The sequence below is a fragment of the Gracilinanus agilis genome, chromosome 1 (assembly GCF_016433145.1).
Source record: "Gracilinanus agilis isolate LMUSP501 chromosome 1, AgileGrace, whole genome shotgun sequence".
Lineage (NCBI taxonomy): Eukaryota > Metazoa > Chordata > Mammalia > Didelphimorphia > Didelphidae > Gracilinanus > Gracilinanus agilis.
In genome coordinates this window covers 9,442,360-9,470,229 of record NC_058130.1, presented here as the reverse complement: position 1 = coordinate 9,470,229, position 27,870 = coordinate 9,442,360, and the positions used below count along the sequence as shown (strand labels likewise).

The 27,870-nt window shown below is 53.7% G+C and overlaps 1 protein-coding gene across 1 annotated transcript; it reads left to right on the top strand.

Annotated features, from left to right (window-relative positions):
• The first annotated feature begins 86 nt into the window (after positions 1-86).
• TKT (transketolase) lies at positions 87-27,192 on the top strand. The gene is made up of 14 exons (XM_044680446.1): positions 87-290; positions 10,835-10,952; positions 11,670-11,783; positions 12,547-12,644; positions 16,737-16,928; positions 18,139-18,257; positions 20,935-21,128; positions 22,005-22,169; positions 23,831-23,987; positions 24,733-24,863; positions 25,180-25,263; positions 25,391-25,484; positions 26,622-26,744; positions 26,928-27,192. Exons 1-14 carry the CDS (start codon positions 184-186, stop codon positions 27,098-27,100), a joined length of 1,869 nt encoding a protein of 622 aa, XP_044536381.1. The 5' UTR covers positions 87-183; the 3' UTR covers positions 27,101-27,192.
• Positions 27,193-27,870: the final 678 nt, after the last annotated feature.

Here is a 27,870-nt window from a genome sequence, read left to right as displayed (position 1 = left end):
CCTCCCCCGCTCCTCCCGGGCCCTCCCCTCGCCGCGGCCCCTCCCGCAGGTAGGCCGGTCATAAGAGGGCGCCGGGGGCTGGCCGTCCTCCTCTTCCTCCTTCTGCAGCCCTCGAGCCCCTTGTCCGCTCTTGCCGCTCTCGCCGCTGCTGCCCCTGCCCCGAAGCCGTGCCCTACCTTGGCCATGGAGGATTACCATAAGCCGGACCAGCAGAAGCTGCAGGCGCTCAAGGACACGGCCAACCGGCTGCGCATCAACTCCATCCAGGCCACCACGGCCGCCGGCTCGGGGTACGGCTGGGAATCTGGTGGGGGGTGTGGAGCGCCGGAGGGGGCTCCCGGCTCCCGGCTCCCGGCAGTGCTCGGCGCAGGAGGGCTGGGCTGCCTGGAGGCGCGGGCTCCCGGCGGCGGGACCGCGGGGCTGTCGGGGTGAGAGGGGGCGTCGGGACCCCGGCCCCGGGAGGGGAAGGCTGCAGGTGCGGGCCGCGGATCCGGCAGCAGCCGAACCCGGCGCGGGCCCGGCCAGCGAGGGGCGGCTGCTGTGCAGCTGGCGGCCAAGTCCAGGGAGAAGCGGGTCCCAGTGCGTGCGCCCTTGTGGCCATGCTCGCCTGGCCCAGCGGGCTTTCCGGGTTCCGGGGCCCTCTCGAGGCTGCGATCCGCGCCCGGAACCCGAAGCGGGCTCCGCCCATCCCGGGGCCAAGTCCCCGCGGTAGCCGGGCACGGTGGGTTGACCTGGGCTTGCCGGCGGGCACTCGGTGGCCAGAGAGGGGGCGGGGATGGGGACGGGGACCGGCCCGGCCCTCCCCTCCCTCCACCCCACCTCTCGGCGGCTCCCCGCAGCCCTGGGGCTCGGCGCAGGGGCTTCGAGCTCCCAGCCGGGGTCCCTGCAAGTTGGGAGTCCGGGGTGGGGGGAGACCGAGCTGGGGGTGCGCTCCATGAGGGCGGGAGGTGGGAGGCGGAGAAGAGGCAGAAAGCCAGCGGCCGTTCCCGGGCCGGAAAGTTGCCGGACGAGTAGGGCTGGTGCTGCCCGTGGGATGGGCTCACGCTGGGCGCAGAAAATTCTATCCGGAGGCTGAGGCCGCCAGCCAACCCATCAGTGGCGAAACTTACTTTGGACCAACTCTGTGCGAGAGCTAGGCCTGGACCCCGAGGGCCCGAGTTCAAATCCCTCCTAAGGGGCTCTCTCCAGACATCTATTGTGGCCCTACTGTGTGCTGGCCCTGGGCATACCGGAGGGAAAGTTGAAGGCGGGGACACTTTCCTCTTGGGGGTAGGGCTCGGCTGGTGGGACTCGTGAGGTTCTTTCTGGGTCTTGGGGCTTCTGGGCCTCTTCTCGGCTTCTCCCGGTTCCCTGAGCCGCCCGGGGTGGGCAATGGCTATTGTCTCCAGCCTTTTAGATTGGCCAGGTCAGCTTTCCCGGGTCACCCCGACGAGGTGGGGGTGGGGCAGCCACGTGGCCGTGGCTGGAGACCTTTCGGGTTTGGCCCTCCCAGAGCCTGCTTTCATCCCCTTTCTATCACCCCCAGATTGCACTCACAGCCTTAGAGTTACAACATCAGCATTTTACAGCTGAGGAAACTGAGGCTCCCAGAGTCCAGGGACTCGCCTGGTAATTGAGAAATATTGTTTGCTGGTGGGGGCGGAGTGTGTGTGTGTGTGTGTGTGTGTGTGTGCATACAAAGGCCCAGGCGGGACACTAAGAGCAGGAAAGAACCTTAAAGTTGCAGGTGAGGAAAGAGGCCCAGGCAGACGGAGGGAGGATTTGAACCCACGACCCTTTCACTCCAAAGCCAGTCACCGGCGAGTAAATAGAGAAGAGAGAATTTGTTGAACTGAAGCCCTTTTTTCTTTCTGAATTTCATTTTCTTCTTCTTGGGGGGCAGCTGGGTAACTCAGTGGACTGAGCCAAGCCTACAGCCTATTTATTTCAGATGGCAGCTTCATGGCTTAGTGGATTGAGAGACAGGCCTGGAGAGGGGAGGTCCTGGGTTCAAATGCGGCCTCAGACACTTCCTAGCCGGTGACCTTAGGCAAGTCACTTCACTCCTATTGCTTAACCCCAATACATAGTATTGACTCTAGGAAGAAAGTATTTTCCTTCATTCCACCACCGTGAACTCTCCTTCCCCCTGGAGCAGGAACAATTCCCTCAATAGCCAGGACCAAATATGTCTGTCCTCCTGTAGCTTGAGTCTGCCGCGTGGGGGCCTTTCCAGTGGGGCCCCCGCCGGCCCACAGAAGTCCCAAATGACCCCTGGAGCCTCCGCTTCCTAATTCGAGGTGGCTTTTCCTCACACCCTTTTCCGTTATTCATGGCCTCTAAGGAGCCCTGGGGGAACAGAGGAAGAAAAAGGGAGAGGGAGGACGCCCTGTAACCTCTGGCCCACCGGCCCAGGAATGTGTTCCCTGCCCCGCGGCTCCAACCTTTTTTTTCTCTTTTTGTGCCCGACTGTCAGAACGAATTATCCACAGAATTTCTAACCAACTCCGGGGGGAGGGATGTGCGGCAGAATGTGGGGCAGCGCCTGCGCCGGGCCCCACCTGATCCCCAGAGAATCTAAAATTAAGGTTAAAACACTTTCCCAGACCATTGAAAGTGAACCCAGGAAAACCAAAACAAAACACAAACCCCTCCGATCTGTAGGAAGCACTCAAAGACCTGGGTTTGAGATTTGTTGTCCGGGACTTTTTAGCTGTATGATCTTGGATAAGTCACTGAACCTCGGGGCCTCACGGAACTTTTTTTGAATCCTTAATTTATTTCAATATATATTTCCGCCTCAGTTTCCCAAAGTTTAAGGACTCCTGTTGTCCCCCGCCTTCCTTCCCTTATTCAGTCCCTCTGAAGGAAAGGAGAAGGAAGGGGGGTCACAAGAGCTGGGTTTCAATTCTGCCTCCCTGCTGACTTTCTTGGTGAACTCAGTAACGAAGCGGTAGGACGATCTGCGACCCCCAAGCTTTTCCTCTCAGTGGGGCATTCTTAGCGCCATTTTACTGCCTCTGGGGGCCCAGGAACTCTCCGAGGACTGAGCTAGCCAGTGACTGAGGCAGGGACTTCCTGGACTCTGTCTTTTGGCTCAAAGTCCGGCCAGCATTGGTCCTTCCGCTGTCTGCTCCTGCTTGGGAGTTGTTGGCTCAGGCTGGGATTTCGGGGGGGAGGCTGTCCTGGCATTCTTTTGGTGAGAGCCGATTTGCATCAAAAAGATGTTGACCCTCCAGCCCTAAATTCCAGCTCTGGTCCTTAGAGCACGTGGCATCCTGGAATGAGAATTGAGTTTCCCTGTGGGGGAGGGGGTGGACCCCGACCCCAGAGAGGAGGGGGCTGGTCTGCTTTGTGCTGGGTGATTTGGGGTTTACTGGCCGGCCCTGCCTTGTATTTTTTTTTAACCTTTACCTTGAGTCTTAGAGTCAATACTGTGTGTTGGCTCCAAAGCAGAACAGCTGTAAGGACTAGGCAGTGGGGGTCAAGTGACTTGTCCAGGGTCATCCAGCTAGGAAGTGACTGAAGTCAGATTTGAACCCAGGACCTCCTGCCTCTATCCACTGAGACACCTGCTACCCACCCCATTACTGTTCATTTTTAACCAGTACTGTGGCTACCTGTTCAGAGAAGCTGCTTTGTCTGATCTAGTGGTTTCCTGTAAGCTAAACCCCCCCCAAATTTGGCTTTTTTAGTGGAGAGGCACCATTTATAAAGCACCTACTGTGTGCCAGGCACTTTAACAAAGTTATCTTACTTGGGGACTGGGTGTTCGCCTAAGCCTTATCTTACAGAGGAGGAAACTGAGGTGCAAACAGGGCAAGTAACTTGCCAAAGGTTACCCAGCTAAGGAATGGCAGAGGTTGGACTGGAAGTCTCTGGTGCTCCCCCCACTGTGCCAGCTGGCTGCAGATTGTGTATAGAACACGCTGGTAAGCTGTGGGGGGGGGGGTTGGGAGGAAAGGCCGCACCCCTCATTTGGCAGGTGAGGAAAGAGACCTACAAACACTGCCCGAGATCTCCCAGGACTAGGATTTGAACCCAGATCCTCCAGCATTCTCCAGTCTGGGGCCCCAAGAAGTGAAGGCTTTGAATCTGGGTCTTCCTGGCTCTACTGGCTCCTGCGGAGAGGACAAACTGTTGCCCTCAGTGGGCCCTTCTGCTAAGGGATCCAACAGGGGCACATGAGGGCCTGCCAGTCAGTACAAAGTAAACTCCCACCGCAGGGCGGTTGTCGCCTCGGCCAGCCACGCCTGGGTTTTGTAGTGCTGAAGTGAACGTTTACTGGCATCCATTCCATTCGTTATTTATTTACTTAATGACAACTTTTTGAGTAATAACTTTTGTACATGTAAAAATTTATTTTATAATTATTTATTAACTGGCATGAATAACCCCAATGCCGAGATCGCCCAGAATCAAAAGAACAGACAGCAAGCGGAGCTCCTTTTAAGCCTTTACTTTAGATTTGATACTAAGTAATGAATGGCAAAGGCTAGACTGGGGGGGTGGGGGTGGGGGGTGTTAAGTGACTTGCCCAGGGTCACTCAGCTGGGAAGTGTCTGAAGTCACTTGAACGCAGCTCCTCCTGATTCTAGCCCTGGTTCTGAGGGGAGTGGAAACTCACCTTGGAATTTATTATTATTTTTTAAACCCTCACCTTCCTTCTTGGAGTCAATCCTGTGTGGTCAGGGTGGGCCATGGGGGTCAAGTGACTTGCCCAGGGTCACACAGCTGGGAAGTGTCTGAGCCAGATTTGAACCCAGGACCTCCCATCTCTAGGCCTGGCTCTCCATCCACTGAGCTACCCAGCTGCCCCCTCACCTTGGAATTTTGCAGAGCAGAGGGGCCTTGGTACCGCGCTGCTCACTAATGTTGTAAGACACGTTAGGGACGAATTTAGGGTTAGGGTTAGAAATCGGGACGAATTTAGGGTTAGGCTTTTTTTTTTCCCAAAAGAGGAATGGAGAGGCGTCCTCTGTAGCCCTCTGTAGCCGCGTCTCCCTCTGATTTGGATCAAATGCTGGGAGAGGGTGGGGAGAAATGAGTTCTGTGCCAAGCAGGGCTCAGCATCTGGGTGCAGCCAATGCCCAGCCTCGGGATCCCCAGCTGTTACATGCATTACAGTTGTGCCCACCTAGGCGGGCTCTGAGGCCGACTCCCTCATTCAGGGACTACATCCTGAATTCCCTGCATCCAGGGAAGGACGGCTGCCTGGGCCATGCCTCGCCCTGCCCATTTCTGGAGTCTGTATTTAACGTGGCCAACGAGTGGTGCGATCCTTCTCTTGGCTTTCCCTGAAGGCTAACAGTGTCCCCAAATACCGAGTGGGCTGGGCCTGGGGATGAGCCACTGAGGCTTGGCTTGGGAGCAGCCTCTGCGCGCCGGGCACGCGGTGGGCACCTACTAAACATTTAGTGCTTTAGCTCGGCCAGCCTCAGGGTGGGAAAATGGCATTTCTAGGTTTCACATGTTTACCCCATTCTGTTCTGTTGCCAACCTGCTCAGGAGCCGGGGGTGGAGCCGAGGGACCAGGCTTTGAGTCCAGCCTTTGCCTCTTGTTTTTGGGGGCTCTCGGTTGCCCTGAGGGTCAGACTCTGGCCTATAAGCTTCCTTCTAGCTCTTTAAGTCCACTAACCAGCTGCCCCCACAGTAGCAGTGAGAGCAGTAGTGGCCCAGACACAGTGTTCAGTTTGGCCTCTTTGCACAGGTTTTGGTCAAGCCAATGAGGCCTGTTTCTGGGAGCCTGACCCTTCCTCAGTGCTTTGGGGAATTGCTCCCCAGGCCTGCAGGACGCCGGCTCGGCCCCTTCAGACCTTCACCTTAGAGGTTTAGCTTAGCTCCGGGGCTGCCTTACCCAGGGGCTCTCCCTGTTCCCAGGTGATAGGCCTGTTGCCCTCAGATTACCTTGTTTACTAAGGCTGCGGCCTCCCTGCCTCCCACCAGACCATCGTCTTCTTCAGGGTGGGCCTTTTGTTTTGGAGGGGGGGTGTCTGGATTATTGTATCCCAGGCTCCTTGCACTTTAGGGTGGAAGGCAGAAACTCCATGGGGGCTTCTGTAGTCCTGAGAGGCCAGCCATAGGCTGGGACCTCCCAGCCTCTTGAGTGGAGGCCAGACTCTTCCCCCAGCCACAGTCTCTTACTTAGCGTCTACATAGTACATGTTTGTTGGCTTGGAGTTTTTGAGATGAAATAGGGTCACATCAGAGGCTGGGCCTAATATGTGCTCATCCTTTCCCGGGTGCTCCCCACCCATGGCAGAGGCAGAGACACAGTGAGATTCAAGAATGTTTGTGGACTTGTGTGAAGCAGAGGATGAAGAGCAGCATTCAGTTATTTCTGTCTTTCTGTCTCTCTGTCTCTGTCTCTCTCTGTCTCTGTCTCTCTCTTGTCTCTCTTGTTTCTGTCTCTTGTCTCTGTCTCTGTCTCTCTTATCTCTGTCTCTCTCTGTCTCTCTTGTCTCTGTCTCTCTGTTTCTCTGTCTCTGTCTCTCTGTCTCTTGTCTCTTGTCTCTGTCTCTCTGTCTCTTGTCTCTTGTCTCTGTCTCTCTTGTCTCTTGTCTCTGTCTCTCTGTCTCTCTCGTCTCTCTCTCTGTCTCTGTCTCTGTCTCTCTTTGTCTCTTGTCTCTGTCTCTCTGTCTCTCTGTCTCTGTCTCTCTTGTCTCTGTCTCTCTCTGTCTCTCTTGTCTCTGTCTCTTGTTTCTCTCTCTCACACACCCCTTCTAGAATTGCTGTTGTGGAAGTTAAGCAGCTCACTTTCTGCAAAGCTTGGCCGGACCTCCTCAGAGCCGGTTGTGCTGGGTTCTAAACGCTGTCAAAAAACTGGCCTGTCCAGCTCCTCCTGGAGAACCCACTCCGTCGGTCTCTTTACTGTGTGTCTTAGAGTCTCCAGCTTCCTCTGGCCTAATTGTCTCCCTTTGAAACTGCAGGAGGGTCTTGATCCATGGAAGGCTGCTCAGAGAGCCCTAAACAAGGCAGAGCACTCGAATTTGGGTCCTGTTCAATGCTGCTCTGGCTCTACGGCTGCCTTTGGGAGCCTGCATTAGCTAGCTAGGGAGGAGGGTGGAGTTGTGGAAACTGCACTGGCCGAGAGCCTCAGTTTACTGATAAGTACAATAAAGGGAGCTGTGCCAGATGGTTTCTGAGGCCCTTCCAGTGAGTCTGTGGCTGAGCTTGTGCCGCTCCTGAGGCTCCCAGCCTGGGATCTCCAAGTGAGGGAAAGGTGGCCCCTTTGGAGCGTGTGGCTGGAGCACGCTGCCCCAGAGTGGCTGCCCCAGAGTGGCTGCCCCAGAGTGGCTGCCCCAGAGTGACCGCCTTGTTTAAACAGCCATCAGCACGCCGTGGTGATCTGAATAGGGTGTACGAGGGAATGGACTGGGAGGAACAGTTGGCATGAACCCATCTGAAAGGCCGGCTACGAAGCACGGAGGCCTTATGAGTGTCACGCGTGGAGCCCAAAGGAGCCCAAAGGAGCCCTCAGCTTCAGCTCCCAGCCGCCTTGTGTGACTGGAGCAGGACTGCAGGAGGAAGGAGGAGGAAGGAGGAGGAAGGAGGAGTGCTGCTGGGAGCACATCATCTCCAGCTGGGGAATGGTTCTAGTCATTCCCCGGACAGAGACCCTGATGGGTGCTCAGGATTTGGGGTCAGAAGGTCTTGCCTGCCCAGACTGGCCCCTTCCTAGCTTTTGAATACTTGGCCTTCTGGGGGCACGAAGGTCCTTCTTTGAACGAGAGATGCTGGGTGGGGATTAGGAGCTGCATTTTGTGTCCTGATCCTCTTGGTAAAGCTGCAGAGAGCAGGCTGGGAGCAGCCCAATAGCCCTCTTTTGGGTGGTTTACTGGGGCCCTCCCAACCCCCAGCCCTGGGCCAGGCCCAGGGTTTCCTCTATTACTTTCTTGCTTAAGGGAATGGGGTCGGATTTGCAGAACAGATGCCAATGCAATACCTTGTGCAAGTGATATGTGGGCTAACTGGTCCCAGTTTCCTCCTTCGAGCTCTCCCGGCTTATGAAGTAATACGATAGTTCCTTCTGCCTGCCGTCCGCTGGCTGAATGTCCTTGGATGAGTCCCTTTGCTGCCAAGGCCTCCCTTTCCGAATCTGACTCGATGCTCTCCAAGGCTTCTTCTAGGCCTTCCTCCGGCTGTTGGGTCCTCTGCTTCCCCCCCCCCCCCAGTTTGAAGGAGCTCTTGGGTCTCCTTCCTAGTGGGCCGGCCGGCCTGCCCTTCCTCAGCAAGCTTTCCAGTGAAATCCAGGATGGATTAAAGCCATCTGGAAGATATCCGAGCGAGGCTGTTGTTCATCCAGGCCTTCCTGTCTGGGGAAGGGAGGAAGCGGACTTGGAGATGGGAGCCAGTCCAGCAACAAGGAATTGGGCTCCTTTCTTTCCATCTCAGAACTCTACTAAAATGTTCAAATCTGTAACCTGCTGCCTAGGCGTGCCCTCTCGCGGGTCGCCCTCATCGCTTCAGCCTCATGTTTCTGGGACACGAAACAATTCATATCGTCCCGTTCTTCCTTCTGGGCTTATTGTGGGTGTCCCGGCCTGTACCCGGTTATTTGTAGAGGTTTTCTCTTGGCTGGGGTTTGACAAGGCCTTCCATGAAGGCACGTGGATGGAGGAGAGATCTGAATTCAAATCCTCCGACATTTGCTGGACTTGGTGAGTCGTGTGTCCCCCCCCCCCGTTCTACCTCCCCCCCCATAAGTCTTTATGCCAATTTCCTCATCTATAAAATGAGGGAGGTTGGTCTTGGGGCTCCGAAGGCCCTTTCAGCTCTTAATCGATGGTCCTTCCCTCGGAGAACTCCGCACCTGCTGCCTTCCTGACTTTCCAGGAGAAAGATGGAGGCAAGCAGATGGGCAGGATCTGACACTTTCCCCATCAGTGGAATGTCAAGTACAAAGACCCTCAAAGCTGGAGAAAAGTACTTGGGGGGATGGGTAGCCCCATTTCTACTCTCCCCTCCTCCCCCCAGTCTCTGCTTAAAGGCTGCCATCGAGGGGGCCCGGCACTGCTTGCTGAGGCTGCCCGTTCTAATTGGGGATAGCCTGGATTTTCCTCCCATCATCCATTGCTCCTGATCTGCCCTCTGGAGCCCAGGAGAATCCTGGAGGGGGGCTTCAAACCCTTGAAGGCAGCTGCCCCATCCCGGCTTGTTCTCTCCAGGAAACCCCAGTGTGAAGGGAAAGCTCAGTGGGCCGAGTTGGATTTCTGAGGGTTCTAGACCTGGTTTGAAGTTCGGGAATTCCCTGGAATGGAGGACTTTGTTTGCCCCTCAGGGTGGGGGGGCTCCTGCTTGGTTCTCTGTGCATTGTGGGGGAGGTTTAGAGTTTAGAGTCACAGAATTTCACTGGGATGCGCGTTTACTCTTTCAGGTTAAGTGTTTCCCCCCCAAGACCAGGAATTCCTGGACATGGTGAAGTATGAAGTGCCAGCCTTAAACACGCATGTGCTTTGGTGTTGACAGCGTCACCCCACTAATAACCTGTTTGAGCTGTTGGGGATTCTGTGGGGAGACCAGGGGAAGGGCCTCCAGAGAGAGGAAGGTCCTTCCACATGTTCTGAGGAAGGACGTGGCTTCCCCAGATATGGAAGCTCTTAGGAGGAAATGAGCGCCATTTCCCCCAGTGGGCCAGCCAGCCCAGCGCTAACACGCATGGAGAGTGGGGGCCCTCCCTGTGTGCCGTGTGCCGTGCTCATTCCCATGTGGCTAACAAGGCTTTGGGTCTTAGCCAAGAACAGCCCCCGAGAACTGCAATGATCTGGCCTCAGAATCCCTTCTAAGAGGCGTTAGAAATACTGGAAACTGGATTCTTCTCGGCATGGGCCGCAGTCTGGGGGCACGTTGGGGAGACTCTATTAGAGTCAGGCAGTGCTGGTGGAATCCTCAAGACCGGCATGATGCTGAGGACAAAAAAGCCCTGTTTCAGGTCAGGTTGCTGCTGTCCATCCCTCGGCTGGCTCTTGGACTTGGTTCTCCTTTGGGTCCAGGGTGGCTACCTGGGAGGGGAGGATCTCAGGCTCTTCATGGTGCCTTTTTCCCCTTGAAGTTACTACTTCCTGGTCGCCTTCCCTCGCCCCTCCTCTCCTCCAAAGCGAGGGATAGCCTAGAAAGGAAATCTAGAACGTTCTGGAAGAGGACCCTGGATTTGCCCATCCTCCTCATCTGTTTCGAGGTTCTCCCTCCCAGTTCTGCCAGGCTCAGCAGTATGTCCTTCAAGCCCCGGGGGGAGAAGTTGTGGCATCGAATTGTTGTTCAGTAGTGGTGGGGAGGAGATGCTCCCATTTCCCTGGGCCTCTCACCATCCTGCCTGACCACTGGCCCCTTGGGGGAGGGGGCAGAATCCTGCCCCCATCTTCCTTGGTTTTCTGAATCTCTCCTCCCTCCCCATCCTCCTCCCAGGAGTCTGTAAGAATCTCCTCTCTGCCTCTTCACTGCTGTCTCCTGTCTGTGTAATGGCTTCATTTTCCACTCTGGTCCCCCCACCAGAGCCAGGCCTTAACTGAGTCTGAGCCTATACTACACCGTTCTTCCCCGAGTCCCCCACCTCTGCAAAGAGGAGTGAAGTAGGGTCGCTTCCCCCCTTTTCCCTCGGCCCACGGCACCTCCTGGGCGCCCGGGCTCTGGGCCCAGAGGTGGCCTGAGAGTGGGCTGTCTTTAGCTGCCATCTTTGGAGGGTCCCCGGGGCTCCCCCCATGCGCTCAGGCAGGTGATCTCCACCATCCTTAGCTAAATCCTGGCCAGGTCAAAGCTTTCCAAGGACAGCTGGGGGGCAGGGTCGGGGTCAGCCCTGGGCTGGGCGGCTTGGGAGCGCTGCCAGGTCCATGACCTCCGTGTCCTTCTCGGTCCCCAGCCATCCCACATCATGCTGCAGCGCGGCCGAGATCATGGCGGTCCTCTTCTTCCACACCATGAAGTACAAACCGCAGGACCCCCGGGACCCCAGCAATGACCGCTTTGTGCTCTCCAAGGTGAGAAGCGGCCCCACGAGGCCCATGTGTCTGACATGTTGGCCCTTGGCCTCTGCGCCCCCCACCCTGCCCCAATCCTCCCCTCCCCTGAAGAGCAGCGCGCCATAGTCTGATGCTCTCCCACGTCCCTTTGCCTGTGGCCATTACCCTCAGGAGGTGACTCTGGTCTGTGGTTAGAAAATAGACCCAGGAAGCCCCGAGTTCAGGCTGGCCTCTTGCCATGGCCTGCTTGTGTGACCTTGGGCAAGTCACTGAAATTGGTAGCCCTGGTAGTTTTCAAGACTAGAAGAGTTACTGATTCGCATTGGGGGGTAGAATTTTCACAATGGGCGCTCCGATGCAGATGCAGTGGGACCAGAGGCCTGTGGCCCCCTCCCAAGTGAAGGGGGGGCTTTATTCTCCTTTCTGCCCCTTTCCCCTACGCAGCAGTGACTGTTGGGCCAGCGGTGATTCCTTGGCTGACCTGGAGGCCTCTGTGGATGGGGAGGGGTTCAAATCCCAGGCTCTGGAGGTTGAGGATGGCCTTGCCTTCCCCTGGCAGCCTGTGCAGAGGGATGAAAGAGGCTCTTCCCTGGTGGCCCTTCCTTAGCTGAGCCCCAGGGAGCTTCTGCCCCTGAAAGGAGGGCCACCAGGGTAGCCCTCCTCCCTCCTCTTCCTCCTCCCCTTCTCTCTCCCTCCCCTCCCACTCCTTGGCTCATCCATTCTCGTTCCTCCCAGGGTCATGCGGCTCCCATCCTCTACGCGGTCTGGGCTGAGGCTGGCTTCCTGCCAGAGGCCGAGCTGTTGAACTTGAGGAAGATCAGCTCCATCCTGGATGGCCACCCGGTGCCAGTGAGTGTGTAGGGCAGGAGGGCATGGAGTGGGTGGTGAGTAACCTGGTGACTTCTGGTGAAATGCCCCATTTCCCAAGATGCACTCTGGCCTCCTTCCAAGATACGAGTGAAGCAAGCTGGCTTGGGCTTAGAACCCACAAACTCAGGCGGATCATTTTGAGAATGATTAAGGGGCAGCTGGTTGTTTCAGTGGATTGAGAGTCAGGCCTAGAGACGGAAGGTCCTGGGTTCAAATCTGGCCTCAGACACTTCCCAGCTGTGTGACCCTGGGCAAGTCACTTGATCCCCATTGCCTACCCTTACCACTCTTCTGTCTTGGAGCTCATCCACAGTGTTTATTGTAAGATGAAGGTGAGGGAGGGAAGGAAGGGAGGAAGGAAAGGTAGAAAGGAAGAGTGGAAAGAAGGAATAGTGGAGGCCTTGGTTGCCAGTCCCACCCGTGACCTGCCCACAGAAGTGAGGACTACAAGTTGCAGACTAGATGCTGTCCAACGAAGGTGGGAGAAGGGAGTCTCCTCCTACCTCCGTGGGTTTGGACAAAACAAAGGCCAAATGCCACCTTGGAGCAGCCTACATCTTGGAGCCTGTGGCGCTGCTTGGGGGCCCCTTTATCCTGCGATAGAGGAGATTCCCTCAGCTGCTGGCTATGGTGGGAGCCAGGACCCATCTCCTAGGCCAAGACTTCCAACCAAAGCCCATCCCAGGCAGCTCACTGCCGCCACCCCTGCTGATAACCTGCCTGTTCCCTTTTCTAATTGTAGAAACAAGCCTTTACCGATGTGGCGACTGGCTCCCTGGGACAAGGGCTCGGCGCAGCTTGCGGAATGGCCTACACGGGCAAATACTTTGACAAAGCCAGGTAATGCTTCAGTGTCTCTTTGCTGGGCAAACAGGCCCAAATGATTTCCGACCCTCTCTCTCTCCCCATCTCCTGAGGCTCCCAGACTTCTGAGTCCTGTGAGCGAGTGAAGCCTGGTGGCCTCCTGGTGGCCAACAGCACTGACTCCCCCTCCAGAGGGAGGCTCAGAGCTGATGGCTCTCCTGGGTGGGGATGCCGGGGGGGGGGGGGCTCTTCTTTTCCACTGGGATCCTCACTGTTTGGGGCTCTGCTTGTAGACCGACCAGAGGTAAAGACCCTGGCGGTCTGACAAGAGTCACTGGGAAACTTCCATTGGATGGTATCCTTGGAAAAGTGGAGGCACATGACCGATGCAGTGCCAGAAGTAAGCAAAGTCACCTTCTCTGGGCTGGCGACAGTGTCATGTCTCAACCAAAGTCATCTTGAGAGCCTGGGGAACTCTCAGGGAATGGAGGGGTCTCTCTGCTTAGGCTGTGCACTGGGAAAGGCTTCTTTAGAACCAAATTGCAAAAGAGCAAAAACTATAAGAGAAATCCTAGACTTCCTATCATGGTCCTTTGACTGATCCTTTTGGGAATGGATGTCTGGAATCTGAGAACTCTGTAAAAATATTAGCTCTGCTACTTGTCAAGTCAAGTCCCTTCCCTCTGGAACTTTAAGGCCATCAAAGCCAACGAACTCCTTCATCTTATACAGAAGGAAACTGAGTCCCAGAAATGTTAGGTATCTCCTATAGAACCTTGCATATAGTGTTCAGTCCTGTCTGATTCTTTAGGAGCCCATTTGCAGTTTTCTTGGCAAAGATACTCTTTGTCCAGCTCATTTACAGATGAGGAAACTGAGGCAAACTGGGTGAAGTGACTGGCCCAGGTTTACACAGCTAGGAAGTATCTGAACTCATCAACAATGATAATGAGTCTTCCTGAGTCTTCCTGACTCTGCCATCCCATTTATAGTGTAGGCTCCCAGTAGTAGACGATCATTCAGTGATGACTAGCCACCAAGAGGTACCTTAAAGTACTGCAGAGTCATGATGCTCTCTGCCTAGTGTAAACAGTCTAGGGTGATCAGGAAGAGCTGGGCTCCTGCCCTGCCTCTGGGGCCATTAGTTGGGTGTAGGAATTTCTAGGAAGGGAATTTCTCCCTGCCCCAGGCAACTCTCCCAAGATTCCCATCTCCATTGGAGGATGAATGACTTTCCAATAAAATGTGGCCTCCTGAATGATGATGCCACTGCCCTCCCACCAGCCGTTGGGGAGCTGTTTTATTTCACTAGTGTTTGGGCTCCACCTATCCTTCCAGGGTACACTTGACTCTCCTGGAGTTCTTCTTGTCCAATGGCATCCTTGGCAAGGTGACTAACTGGAGTGGTTGCTTATGGGAAAAAATGGAGATTAAACTTGAGGATGAACCATTAGACCTCGCCCTCGATTGTGAGGATTTTAGCTCTTTGGGGGGAGGACACTGCTCCATTCTTGGCATTTGTATCCTTGGTACATAGTAAGACTGGAGCTGGAAGGGACCTTACCCATCCTCTGGTTCTCTTCCCTTCATATTTTACCAGTGTAGAAACTGAGGCATGGAGAGATGGTGATGATGGTGATGTTGCCCAAAGTAGCAACTAGAGAGGCCAGAGGCCTGGGATCTCTTACTCCCTCCCTGTTCAGCACTTTTCTTAGTCAGCCAAGCTGGAGTGTCCCAACCACTGAACTAACAAACCCTAAAAAATGGTGTCTGCGTTTGGGAACGTAGTGGACCATGTGTATGGGCATGGCAAGTACTGTGGACACCACATAGTAGGTGCTCAATGAACGGTAATGAACATAAATGTAAACTGAGTCCGTTCAGGGGAACTCGAAGAACCTGGCAGCTGGATTTGGGCATGTGAGCCGCTCTTCTCCGCTGATCCACTGCTAGAAGAGTGACCTTCTGGAGGCCAGATGGCGGCCTGATCGGGCTGGGGGCTCCTGCTGCTGCTGTGAAAGAAAGGTGTGCCTGTCTGCCCACTGATTCTCAAGCACAAAATGGCGGCCAGCGGCCAGATGGGAGATCGCCCCTGGGCCCAGAGGCTGACTCAGTTCAGACAGGAGCTCTTCACAGAACATCTTGACCCTTGCCAACTGCCCCGGGCGGGCTCTGTCTCTGGGAATCACTTCTAGACTCCATGGGTGAATGAGTGCCTCAAAGGAAGGTGGTGGGGGCCGCTGGCCCGTGTGGAGAGGGCACTCGGGCCCAGGAGTTAGATTGAGCAGAAGCTCGGAGAGTCCCGGCTGGCTTCTCCTCAAGGGGGCCCTTTAGTGCCAATTTAGGGGGGCCCAGTGGGCTGCTGGCCAAGCTGTGTTCCACACAGCATTTCAGGGTCACTGAGGCCCCATAAGGCTACTTTGTCTTTGTCTGCCCTCCCTCAGGGATGAGCCAGGTCCCTTGGGGTGGGGGTGGGGGGAGGCATTGGCAGCTGTCTGCAGGGTGTCCCAGCAGGGACAGAGCCAGGCTTGTCCTCCTTCAGCCCCTCTTCACCCTGAAAACACTCACTGCTTACTGACAAGGCCACTCACTGTTAGGCAAGAGATGGGCTGTTGGCATGAAAACTGATTTCAGATAAGAGGATTCTTGGGAAATGGACTGGGGATAATTGAGGCCCTTCCAGATAAGTGAGGTCAAGCTGTTGCCCAGGGTTTCCTGTAGCAACTGGGCCACTGGTGGGGATTAGAGGCTTTTCCTGCCTGTTCAGGCTTGTGCCTGCAGCCTGGATCCAGGCGACTGAGAAAAGAGAAAGTGCTGATGGGAGCCCTGAAGTTCCCTCGAATGAGGAACACGCCCAAGAGGAAACTGGTCCCTGACCCTGGCCTGGCAATGTTGCTGAATCACCGTGACTGTTAGAAGGGCTATGTCTTAGCATGGGCTGTGCCCAGCTAGTGTCAAAGCAGGGCTCCTTTGCCTGGGGCCTGGGTTCCAATCCTCACTCTTCCACATACTTTTTGATCACAGACAAGTTTTTCTTGGCCTCAGTTTCTGCCTCTATAAAATGAGGAGATGGGACGATCCTAGGCTCCTGAGGCCCCTCCTGGCACTTCCGGTTCTGGGTATTAGAAATAGGAGAAAAACTGAATGGACTTGTTCTTTCTGGTTACTGGCAAGCCTGTTAGAAACAGTGTTGGCCAGTGGTTAGAGAAAAGGCTTGGCGCCACAAAGATCCGGGTTTGAGTTCTGCATCTGAGCCATATTGTGTGGCCCTGGGCAGGGGACCTCAGGATTGTGTCTCAGGCTGAGTGCAGGAGAAAAGGGGCCTCTTTAAGTCCTTGGGCCTTCATGGAATGAAGGAAATAGCTGAGCTGCCTCCCGTTCCTGGCCAGACATACCATCAATTCCTCGGTTGCCTCAAGGGCAGAAGGAAGAGTCTAGCTTTAGTTCCTTTGAATTGAACTCTCATTGCTTCTCCCCTGGAAGATCCTCCTCCCCAGACTCATCCAGCCTAGTGCCCTCCTTTGAGACGTGGGCCCCTGGGAGCTCCGATCTTAGTTCCCATGAGGCCAGGTGCTGCTCGAGAAAGGGCACTGGACTTGAGGTCCAATCTTGATTCGGCTACTTACCACTCTGGGGGACCTGTTGCCCTGCTTACCTATGAAATGAGATGAGTTTGAGATAGAGCTGGACACTGAGGCACACATCATTGGGCTTTCCCACCGCCATGCTTTTGTCTGCTCATGGCTGGATTCCCTTCCAGTTATTCAGTCTCCTCCCCTCTTCCAGACACTAGAAGTCTGTCAACCCTCCCCGCTCCTTTGTGGTCTTCCATAGGTATTTGGCCACTTCCATGGTATATAACCTCCTCAGCAAGATAAGAGTCCCTGAGGACCAGACTGTCTAGGGTTCGACAATCCGAACCAGATTTCTTCTGGCTAGTGAGTCCCTTTGAGTGCCAGCGTTCCGTGCCTCTGACTTCCGATTTCAGTGGGGAAAGTGCGATGAAAGGCTCGGTCCTGGCCGAGAGTGGCTCCGAGGGGGAAGGCTCCATTGACCCGCAAAGGAATCCTCTTTCTCCTTTTCCCCCTGGACATGGGCCCATGATGGACCCCTTCTTTTGTTTTTCAGCTACCGGGTCTACTGCATGCTGGGCGATGGAGAGGTGTCTGAAGGCTCCGTGTGGGAAGCCATGGCCTTCGCTGGTTTCTACAAGTTGGACAACCTGGTGGCCATCTTTGACGTTAACAGGCTGGGCCAGAGCGACCCTGCCCCACTGCAGCACCAAGTGGAAGTGTACCAGAAGCGATGTGAAGCCTTTGGGTGCGTGGGGTCATCTGCTGGGGGTTGGGGGGCGGGGGCAGGTTCTCCGAGTCACAATTCAAACACTCCAAGCCTCCAAAGAGATGGTCTGGTATTCAGGAAGAGGGATGATGGGCATGGAGAGAGGCAAGGCCTGACCCTTAGAAGCTGTCATCATGCCAACTTCCTGGGAGAAGGACGAAGCATGGCTGTGGGGCGGGAAGCTAGGATGTTCCAGGGCCTCCCCCTCCCCTTTTCCATGGCTGGCTGTAGAGAACTCAGGAAGATGGCATAGATTCCATCACTTTCCTGTTGAGAAAATTTTAATTTTTCTCCAATTACATGTAAAAAGATTCCAGCATTTAAGAAAAAATTGGAACCGATTCCCTGTCTCCCTAGAGGGCCAACAATCTGGTACAGGTTTTACATTCGCTGCCACTTTCCTAGGAGCCATTTTCCTCACCCCTACCATGGTCCGGCCCTCCTATTTGAGCCTTCTGGACCCTGGCGAGTCTAGAGCAGTGATTCCCAAAGTGGGCGCCATCGCCCCCTGGTGGGTGCTGCAGCGATCCAGGAGGGCAGTGATGGCCACAGGGGCATTAATTTCCAGGGGGCTGTCTTATTTTTTCTGGAAAGGGGGCGGTAGGCCAAAACCCTGCTCTAGAGGGAGGACAACATGGAGGGGGGGGCTCAGGCCCTGAGAGAGCCCCTAGTCTGAGGTTCCTCTCCACTGCTGTGGTTGCCAAATTATAAATATTAAAAATGATAAAGGCTGCTATATTAATATAAATTAGTATTTTAATTAAAGCCATGCTGATAGATAATTAGACCACGCGCTTGTAAGCATTCAAAACTGCCGCCTCCATTTTGTTACCTCTCTCCTCCTGAGTCTGCTGGCCAAGAGACCACTCCCTCCTAACCTGGAGATTATAAACTCCTCTCTGCGTCGACGTAGGCCTCCCCACGCCCAAAGAACCGGAAGCGGGAAATGTAGTTTGATACATTTCCCAAATTTCACTTTTACAATGTGGTGATGTTCGAAGCCCTCGTGGGGCCAGAAGAGAATGAATAGTCGCTGGCAGCTGGTCCCACATGCCTCAGCGTGGCCCCTCCAGTAGACAGTGCCCTGAGCAGCTTCTAGGGAGGGAAGAAGGTTGATCTTCCAGCTTCCGTCGGGGGCCCTGACTCAGCCAGATTGGCATCATGGCTCTGCCCTCTTGTGCTCCTTCAGGTGGAATGCCATCGTGGTGGACGGGCACAGCGTGGAGGAGCTCTGCAAAGCCTTCGACCAGGGCAAGCATAAGCCGCTGGCTATCATCGCAAAGACGTACAAGGGCAGAGGGATCTCAGGTGAGGGACGACAGCGTCTCGCCCTTCTGCCCACCCTGGTGTCCGCAGGAAGCCGCGGTTCCTCTGGGCGCTGGCTTCCTGTGGGGCAGACATACTGCTGCCACGCGTCCTGGAGTCATCCTAGCACTAGGCTGGGCGTCGGGAGCCCTGGAGTTCTGCTCTGAACTCTCGCTAATGGCCGTGGGACTGTGGCTTTCCCTCCAATCTGGAGTTTTCCTTCTGTGAAATGAAGGGTTTGGGGGGGGGGGCAACTGGGTAGCTCAGTGGATGGAGAGCCAGGCCTAGAGACATGAGATGACAGACTGTTAGAAACTCAGATCGAGGGAGGTCCTAGGTTCAAATCTGACCTCAGACACAGTATTGACTCCAAGATGGAAGGTAAGGGTTAAAAAAAAAAGTGAAGGGGTTGGAGGAAATTTTGAAAGTGAAGGCCCAGGGCTAGTTAGGTGGCTCAGTGTATGGAGGTCTTGGGTTCAAATCTAGCCTCAAGAGTCTGCCTAGCTGTGTGACCCTGGGCAAGTCACTTAACCCCAGTTGCATAGCAACCTCACCATTCCCCTGTCTTCAGATTGATGTTAAGACTAGGTAAGAGTTAAAAAAGGAAGGTCAGTCGGAGAATGGCTCCTTTGCCAGCAGGGAGTGTCCTGCCCTGAGGTGCCATTCCTGAGCTGAGACTCCTTGGCTACAGCTCTAACATCATTTCCCTTTCTCATTTGTGAGAGCATTTTTGGGGGCAGCATCCACCCCCGCCCCCAGCAGAGCCCATGGCACCGAGAAGGGGCTCCACGTTTCCTCCCCCCACCCATACACCCTATTCTTTTTTTTTTTTTTTTTTTTTTTTAACCCTTGTACTTCGGTGTATTGTCTTATAGGTGGAAGAGTGGTCAGGGTGGGCAATGGGGGTCAAGTGACTTGCCCAGGGTCACACAGCTGGGAAGTGTCTGAGGCCGGGTTTGAACCTAGGACCTCCCATCTCTAGGCCTGACTCTCACTCCATTGAGCTACCCAGCTGCCCCGTCACCCTATTCTTTTTATAAGGGGATCGATTTTTCTCCAAGAACTTTGAATCCATTCAGATGGTCCATCTTCATGTGTCAGGCTGGGAGTTCTTGGTTTGGAGGCTGGGCCGCCCTCCCCCCCCATGATAACATTTTGGGGGGAGAGACTGCCTATGGTGGCCGAATGGGGGCAGAGGTGAGGTCAGTGGGGGGTTCCAGCCGTCCAATCCTTCCTTCCATTCTTTGTCCAATTTCTGAAGCTTCCCAGGCCTTCTCTAGGAAATCGGTACCATCTGGGCTTCCCAGGCCCTGCCAGACTTCCTGGGACCCACTTTGCCTGCTCAGCCCTGGGCTGGCATCTCTGGCCAGGTTGTGGGAACCTGGGACAAATGGCTTTATTTTCCACCAAGAAAATGGCCCTTCCAACGGAAGGAAGCCTTTTCCTTGATGAACTGTTTGTTGATGGCCTTTGGGAAGCTCTCCAGTTCTGTTGGGGGGGTGGGGACAGGTGGGGACAGGTGGGAGCTGGGAAGTCTGGGAAGGAACACTGGCTTGGGAGTCTGAAGACCTGGGTTCCAATGTGGACTCTCTGTGTGACCTTGAGCAAGTCACCTTGCTGGTCTCCACATGCTTGTAAAATGAGGGTGGAGAGACGCCTTGATCTCTTGGGTCTCTTCTAGTTTTCTTTTTGAACCTTTACTTTCTGTCTTAGAAACAGGACAAGGCAAATGGGTTTAAGTGACTTGTCCAGAGTTATACAACTAAGGGAGTCTCTTGAAACCAGATTGGAACCCAGGTCCTCCTGTCTCCTGGTCTGGCGCTCTATCCGTCGCACTACCTAGCTGCCCTGGCCTCTGGCTGCCAGGAAGTTGGAGGCTGCATTCTCTGCTCCTTATGGCAGCTACGCCTATGGCATCATCCTCTTTTCTCATTTTAAAAAATGATTTCGGATGGCTGCCATTCATGGTGGCACCACCATCCACTGGTGAGCACGTCGCACGTGGATCGAAGCCCATCTTTGGTTGGGTCTCATTTCTCAAGTAATGAAGCCCTTCGCTGGTTCGAGGCCTTTCTTGGTCCTCCCCAGAATGTTTCATTTTTGTCTTCGCTGCCCCCAAGGCAGCCCCGTTTGGGGGACTGGCTGTGTCATGGGCTGTCTTCTTCTCCACGTGGGTCTGTCTGAGGGTTCCTTGGTCCTTCTGGAGGCTCTCTGAGGCAGGCACTCAGGGCTCTTTGTGACCTACATCTCTTCTTCCTCCCCTGGCACTGGTGGAATGCTCTCTCATCCATCAAATTCCTGACTCTGGGATCCCATAGTGAAAAACGATGGTTTTGGTGGATGGCGATGACAATGGCCCACTTTTCTGTGGGGCTTTACAGTACAAAGTCCCATTCTGGCAAAAGAGGCATAAAGAATACCCCCATTTTACAGATAAACTGAAACTCGGCTGAATTGACTTAGGCAGGACCCACCGTCCTGTCCTGACCAGCCACGTGGCTGGTAAGAGCAGAGTTGAGGTCTCACACCTCCAAATGCAGTGCTCTTGTTAGTCTACCCAAGCTACTTACTTAGCTTGCCTTCGCTCACCATGAGCTTGGAGGGGGCAGATTGATAGCCTTCCCACCCTCCACTGTGCTTTGTCTCACTGGTTCCTCTCATCTTGGCTTTATAACCACAGGCGTGGAAGACAAGGAATCTTGGCATGGGAAGCCCCTTCCCAAAAACGTGGCGGAACAGGTCATCGAGGAAATCCATAGCCAAATCCAAAGCAAGAAGAAGATTCCAGCAACACTCCCCAAAGAAGATGCTCCCGCAGTTAACATCGCCAACATCCGGATGCCGTCTCCTCCAAATTACAAACTTGGAGACAAGGTATGAGTGGGAGCTTCATTCACGGGAGGGGAATCCAGGGTTCGAATCTACACATTCATCTTCTAGAGATAGAGTGGCTATGGCACAATTACCCAGTATAGGAGGGCTAAAGACACTGGCAATTCAAGTCATTGTTGATAAAGCTCTGATTCTGTGCCAGTTGGAGACTTGAAATATTCCTTGCCCTTAGGGAGTTTTCATTCTCCTACGACAGTAAGTCATGATCTTAGAAGAATGATGTAGCTGCCATTTCCGTCTTTTCTTCTTTTTCTTTTCTTCTCTCTTGATCCTCACCTGCACCCCTCTGATGTGGGCAGGACAGACATTTTATCCATTTGACCAAACAAGGAAACTGAAGCACTAGGACGTGTTGGGAGATTGGGAAGGACCCTGAATTTGGCATCAGGAGACCTGGCCCTGCATGCTGGCTCCTACCTACCATGTGTCCACTTAAATGATGAATGGATGAATAGTGGAAGGCCCCCCTAGCACTGAGCTAGGCACTTGGGAGACACAAATGTTAGAAGCTGGGAGTCTAGCAGAGGATAAAACTGGACACCAACAAGTTGTCACTTCTATACCTGACTTCATGTACAATGGGAACAATTGTCCCTGCCATCATCTGCCTCTCATAGATGCCATGTGACCCAAATGTAAACGCCTAGTATCACCATTCCTAGTGTCTTGAGAGTCCTTTTTGATTGTGAGCATCTCAGAGACAAAGGAAGCAGTAGGCAAGCTGGAGAAACGTACACTGGCATCATTTTTCATCCTATTTGACATTTTTCTGTTACCAAAAGTGGGTGTCCATGAACAGATCCAATAGTGAATGGCTAAATGACAATAATCCGCTGTGGATTCTTTCTCTTCTATCAGATGGCCACCCGTAAAGCCTATGGTGTGGCCCTAGCCAAACTGGGGCATGCCAGTGACCAAGTGATTGCCCTGGATGGGGACACCAAGAACTCCACCTTTTCAGAACTCTTCAAGAAGGAACATCCTAACCGCTTCATTGAATGTTTCATTGCGGAGCAGAACATGGTAAGTCTGGGGAAAGGCTGTGGGAGAGATTGGATGGAGGAATGGGGGGGTTGCCTTCCATAGTCTGAAGGTCTGGGAAACTGAGGAATAGCTGGAGGTGAAGGAAAAGTCAGAGTGAGTGAGGTGGGAAGGAGAGAAGCAGCAGCCAAGCCAGGCTTTTAGAGCTTCACTAACTCATTTCCTGCTAAAGGTAGAATTTTGTAAGTCCCTTAATGGGAAGTGGGGGGTTCCTCAGTATTAGAGTAGCAGCAGGGTGTAGACATGATCTGAAGAAAAGAAATGTGGCCCTCTTCTGCCTAGGCACCAATATGCTGTATTGATTCTAAGACGGAAGGGAGGGAGTTAAAAAAAGAAAAGAAACATCAGAGGACACTGGCAACATCACTTTGGATGAGGCAGAGAAAAATATATCTAGTCTTGCTGCTGCCGTGTCTCCCCCCGTCCCCCCCATACACACACATTCTTTTATAGAATGGGAAACAGATGACCCAAGAAATAGAGAGCCAGGATTTGAACCTACATAAGTAATACATGTATTGTTATGATCAAAAAATGATGAGGGCCGAGATCAAAAGGAAGAATAGTATTTTAATAAAAGCCATGCTGATAGAGATAAACTGACCACGCGCCTGTAAGAAACCTATTCCAACCTCACCTCAGCCATTTACCTTTTTCTCTCCCCGAGCGCTCAGGTAGCTAAAGAAGAAATTCCAAGTCACTTCCCCCTATTTTAAAACAGTCCCTCACCTTGAATACGTCATCCAAAACAGGAAACCTATTGGGGATCATGGGAAATGTAGTTCCAAGTATCCCAAGTGATTTTAAATGACACAGTATGCATTTTGTATGTATGAACATGTGTACATACATATCGAATCATCCATTTCTATGATATTCTGTTTAAGATAACTTCAATGAACTCTAATGACTTTTGGGGAGACCTTGGAAAAGTTTAAGAAGAAAAGTGTAGGGGGCAGCTGGGTAGCACAGTAGATAGAGTGCCAGGCCTGGGTTCAAATCTGTTCTCTGGGTACTTACTAGTTGTGTGAGCCTGGGCAAAGTCACTTAACTCTCACTGCCTAGCCCTTGCCTCTATTTTGCTTTGGATCTGATCATTACATACAGAAGGTATGGATTTGATTTTTTTTTTTTTTTAAGAGAAGGGAAGGCCCCATTTATTTCTACGTTTTTTAGTATATCTATTTCTTAGTCAACGAAAGAAAAGAAGTGACCTTCTAGTGAGATCCAGGCTTGCTGTGGAGGACGGTTAAAGCCCGTCACAAAGCCTGGATGATTCAAGCATCTTTCTTGGCTGCTTGGCCCTGGGGTTGGGGCTTAGACTTCCCAGTGACTTGAGATTTTGTGTTAGTACATCCTCCCCAATAAGGTCAAAGCCTTTGCCCTGCTGTTCTGAGGTGAATTGAACCTGGAACACCTAATGGGGAAGGGTATTTGCCAATAGCCCTGCTCTCCCTCCTGTGCCAGGCAGTGTGGTACAGTGTAAAGAACCCCTGAGGTCTAATCCTGCTTTTGTCTCCTACTTGTGTGGTCCATTCTTCTGGCTGGATCAGTTGGTAGAGAAGGGGGCTGGATGCTGAATCTGCACCCGGTTCTCTGTAGGCCGGGGTAGACTGAATGCTCTTTTGTCTCCTGTCCTCCAGGTGAGCATCGCTGTGGGCTGCGCCACCCGGGACAGGACCGTGCCATTCTGCAGTACCTTTGCTGCCTTCTTCACCAGGGCCTTTGACCAGATCCGGATGGCAGCAATTTCAGAAAGCAACATCAACCTGTGTGGCTCCCACTGTGGTGTGTCCATCGGTAAGCCGCTAGCCTGGGTTGTCCTGTGCCTTTGTGGTTGTCTTTGTTTCTTTTACCTAAACTGTTACCTTCTGTGTACTTTGTTCTGTGTATTTTGTTCCAAGGCAGAAGAAAGATAAGGGGTGGCAGTGGGGTGTTATGTGACTTGCCCAGGGTCACATAACTAGCAAGTGTTGTAGATCAAATTTGAACCCAGGACCTTCCGTCTCTAGTCTGAGTCTATCCCCTGAGCCACCCAGCTGCCCCTGTAAATATGGCCTTTTTAAAACAAGGGCACTATAATAATGCTCCCATCAGTAGAGGCAGACTGGAGGAAAATTCCACATGGGAGCATGGCATGGACACAGTTTGAGTCACATACTGCTCTGGCACACTTCATGTTATACCAAGCCTTTGCTTGGGGGACAGTTTGAAACTTAGCTACTGGGGGCAGCTGGGTAGCTCAGTGGATTGAGAGCCAGGACTGGGTTCGAATCCGGCCTCAGACACTTCCCAGCCATGTGACCCTGGGCAAGTCACTTGACCCCCGTTGCCCACCTTTTTATCACTCTTCTGCCTTGGAGCCAAAACACAGTATTGACTCCAAGACAGAAGTGAAGAGTTTAAAGAAAAAAAAACAAAAAACTTAGGCACTATTTAGGATCTTCTGAAATTTTTCCATCTTCCCCCCCCACACACACACACACACAATGGTTAAGCATGGGTAATGGGATCAGGGGCCAACTGCACCTCATTTCCTTCCCAGGTGAAGATGGTCCTTCTCAGATGGCCCTTGAAGACCTCGCCATGTTCCGGAGCATTCCCAACGGGACAGTCTTTTACCCAAGTGATGCTGTGTCTACCGAGAAAGCAGTGGAGTTGGCTGCTAACACCAAGGTTGGCCATCGATTAGCCCATGGGAGCTTGGGAACCTGTCGTTAATGCAGGGGTTCCTCCTCAGAAAGGGGCTTCTCAGAACTAGCCTGGAGAGTATTGGAAAAGCAGGGTGCAGAGTCGAGGACACCCCGCAATGATCTTCATGCCTTTCTATATCTCTAGACATCTCTGCCCAATGGGTAGATCGCTTTGTCCTGGTCACCCCATTTTATAGTGAGGGCTCAGAGTTACACAGACTGGAAGGACCAAGGCCCCAGGGGTCCCACCGCCCAGGCCAATCCAACCTTCTGACAGGCTTTCTTTGTCCCCAACTCAGGGCATCTGTTTCATAAGGACCAGCCGCCCCGAGAATGCAGTCATTTACAACAACAACGAAGACTTCAAGGTTGGCCAAGCCAAGGTGAGTGCCGAGTCCCTGCCCTGTGAGCTCGGGATGGCGAGGAGTGGCTAAGTGAGGCCCCTCGAGGCCTCTAACTGACCCCCTCCTCTCCCCCAGACATTCGTCCTGACATTGTCTTGCTTCCCAGGTGGTCCTGAAGAGCAAGGATGACCAGGTGACTGTCATCGGAGCTGGAGTGACCCTCCACGAAGCTTTGGCAGCTGCGGAACAGCTGAAGAAAGGTAAGAATGCCCCAGGGCCCTCTCTGGAAGCCATTCTCTAGCTTTGGCCTATCATAGATGCTCCCCCCACGGCTAGTGCCCAAGGCAAGGCAGCACAAGCTAAGGGCCTGGATGGTGAACACATTGGGAGGATCCCCAGTTTTGAAGGCATCTGGGAGAAAGCTCACATCTCCAAGAGCAATGGGGTGCCAGGTGCTGGGACTGGGAACTGAGCTTGGAGGACTGAGCCTGGCCAAAGCCAGGAGTGTCAGACCAGGCCAGGAGCCCCACCAGAGGACTGGGTGACAAGGATCAGTGGAAGATGGTGTGGTAGCATACATTGCCTCGCAGACGTGCTCGCAAACAAATAAATAATAAATTATTAGAAGGAACTGTACAGGGCCCGGGTTTGTCCCTCACTAATAGCTGTATGACCAGCTCCTAACTTGAGGCTCCAGGTCCTCAGTGGGCCTCAGAAGCTGACTTGAACCCAGGTTCAAGTTCACTGCTAGTCGGTGGATGGATTCGAACCCTTGTCTGGTCCTGTGCCCTCCTCTCTTCCCCGTGTCAGTGTGAGGAGTTGAGACTTTTGGGGCCAGGGCTGCATATGGCCAATGAAGGGTGTGGGCAGGGGCAGAGCCCTGGTACTGTGGCATGGCAGTGCTCTGACAGATCTCCCAGCTAAGGACAGTATTGGGCAAACCAGCTCCACTTCTGTGAGCATTCATGATGGCGGGAAAGTCAGCCAGTGAGCATCTATTAATCACCTCTGGGGCAGACCCTGGGCAGGGATACAGACCATATACATAATCTCATTTGATCCTCACAGAAACTCTTGCCCAGGGTTGTCCAGCTACTAAGTGTGTGGCAGAACTTGATCTCGGGGCGTTCAAGTCCAGTCCTATCCCTCGCACTCCCTGAAATGCCACGAAGGAAGATGCCCTACTTGTACCCTCAGGGCCTTCCAAGGAGCACTCATTAAACTTCTTTTCTGGGGCGGCTCCTGGCTAGGCTCTAAGGAAACACAGTCCTCCCCAGCCCGATTGCTCTTCTTCACTCCCTGGGCTTCTGGGATTGCCGATTGGATGGATGGGGGTGCTGGGGAGAGGGGCGGCAGTGCCCGGCGACTATTCACCTGCTTGGGTTGTCTGTTTCTAGAAAAGATCTGCATCCGGGTGGTCGACCCCTTCACCATCAAGCCCCTGGATAAGAAACTCATCCTGGAAAGCGCTCGGGCGACCAACGGCCGAATTCTGACCGTGGAGGACCACTACTACGAGGGTAAGGCTGGGGCACTCTGTGGGGGTCTGGAGGCGGCAAGGAATGAAGGCCAGAAGAAGCTTTGGGGCCAGGCGGAATTGGTGGTCCTCGCCCCTTGCCCCTTGCCGCTAGGTGGTGCAGTGGCTAGACTGCCAGGTTCTGTTTGGCTGACCTAGGCTCATGTCCTCCTCCTGTTCTCCCCAGGTGGCATAGGAGAAGCCGTGGCTGCCGCTGTCGTGGGCGAGCCGGGCGTCACCGTCACTCGCTTGGCGGTCAGCAACGTGCCAAGAAGTGGGAAGCCAGCGGAGCTGCTGAAGATGTTTGGAATCGACAAGGACGCCATCGTGCAGGCCGTCAAGGGGGCCCTGTCTAAGTAAAGCCTGAGCCACATTCCTGTACCTTTACGTGCACAAAATCACTTGTTTCTTCTGAGGATCAATAAAGAACAAATAAAAATGTTTTGGGGAAACCACTTGGCCAATGTGACTTTGTAACAACAGGGGAGAGGAGCTGTGGCGCTGGCCTTGGTGCTAGCCAGAGTGCCAGACTGGGGGGAGGATTCCCTGCCAGGCCTGGGATGAGGAGCCAGTCCAAGATGGAGGCCCCTCTTTTTATTTTTATTTTTTTATTTTTAACCCTTAACTTCTGTGTATTGACTTATAGGTGGAAGAGTGGTAAGGGTAGGCAGTGGGGGTCAAGTGACTTGCCCAGGGTCACACAGTGGAGGCCCCTCCTTCTCTTTGCTCTTCCAGCTGCCACCACATCCTGCCCCATCCTGCCCAGGCCTGGCACCTTGTGTGGAGGAATCAAACCAGCTCCAACAAGGCCAGAGAGGACTGGGTGAGCCTCAGGAAGGGGAGGAGGAGGAGGAGGAGGAGGAGGAGGAGGAGGAGGAGGAGGAGGAGGACGACATCTCTGTTCCTTTCCCTGAGCTGAGGGCAACAAGTTTCTGGGTCTGGACTTCAGAACTAAGGATNTGTGACTTTGTAACAACAGGGGAGAGGAGCTGTGGCGCTGGCCTTGGTGCTAGCCAGAGTGCCAGACTGGGGGGAGGATTCCCTGCCAGGCCTGGGATGAGGAGCCAGTCCAAGATGGAGGCCCCTCTTTTTATTTTTATTTTTTTATTTTTAACCCTTAACTTCTGTGT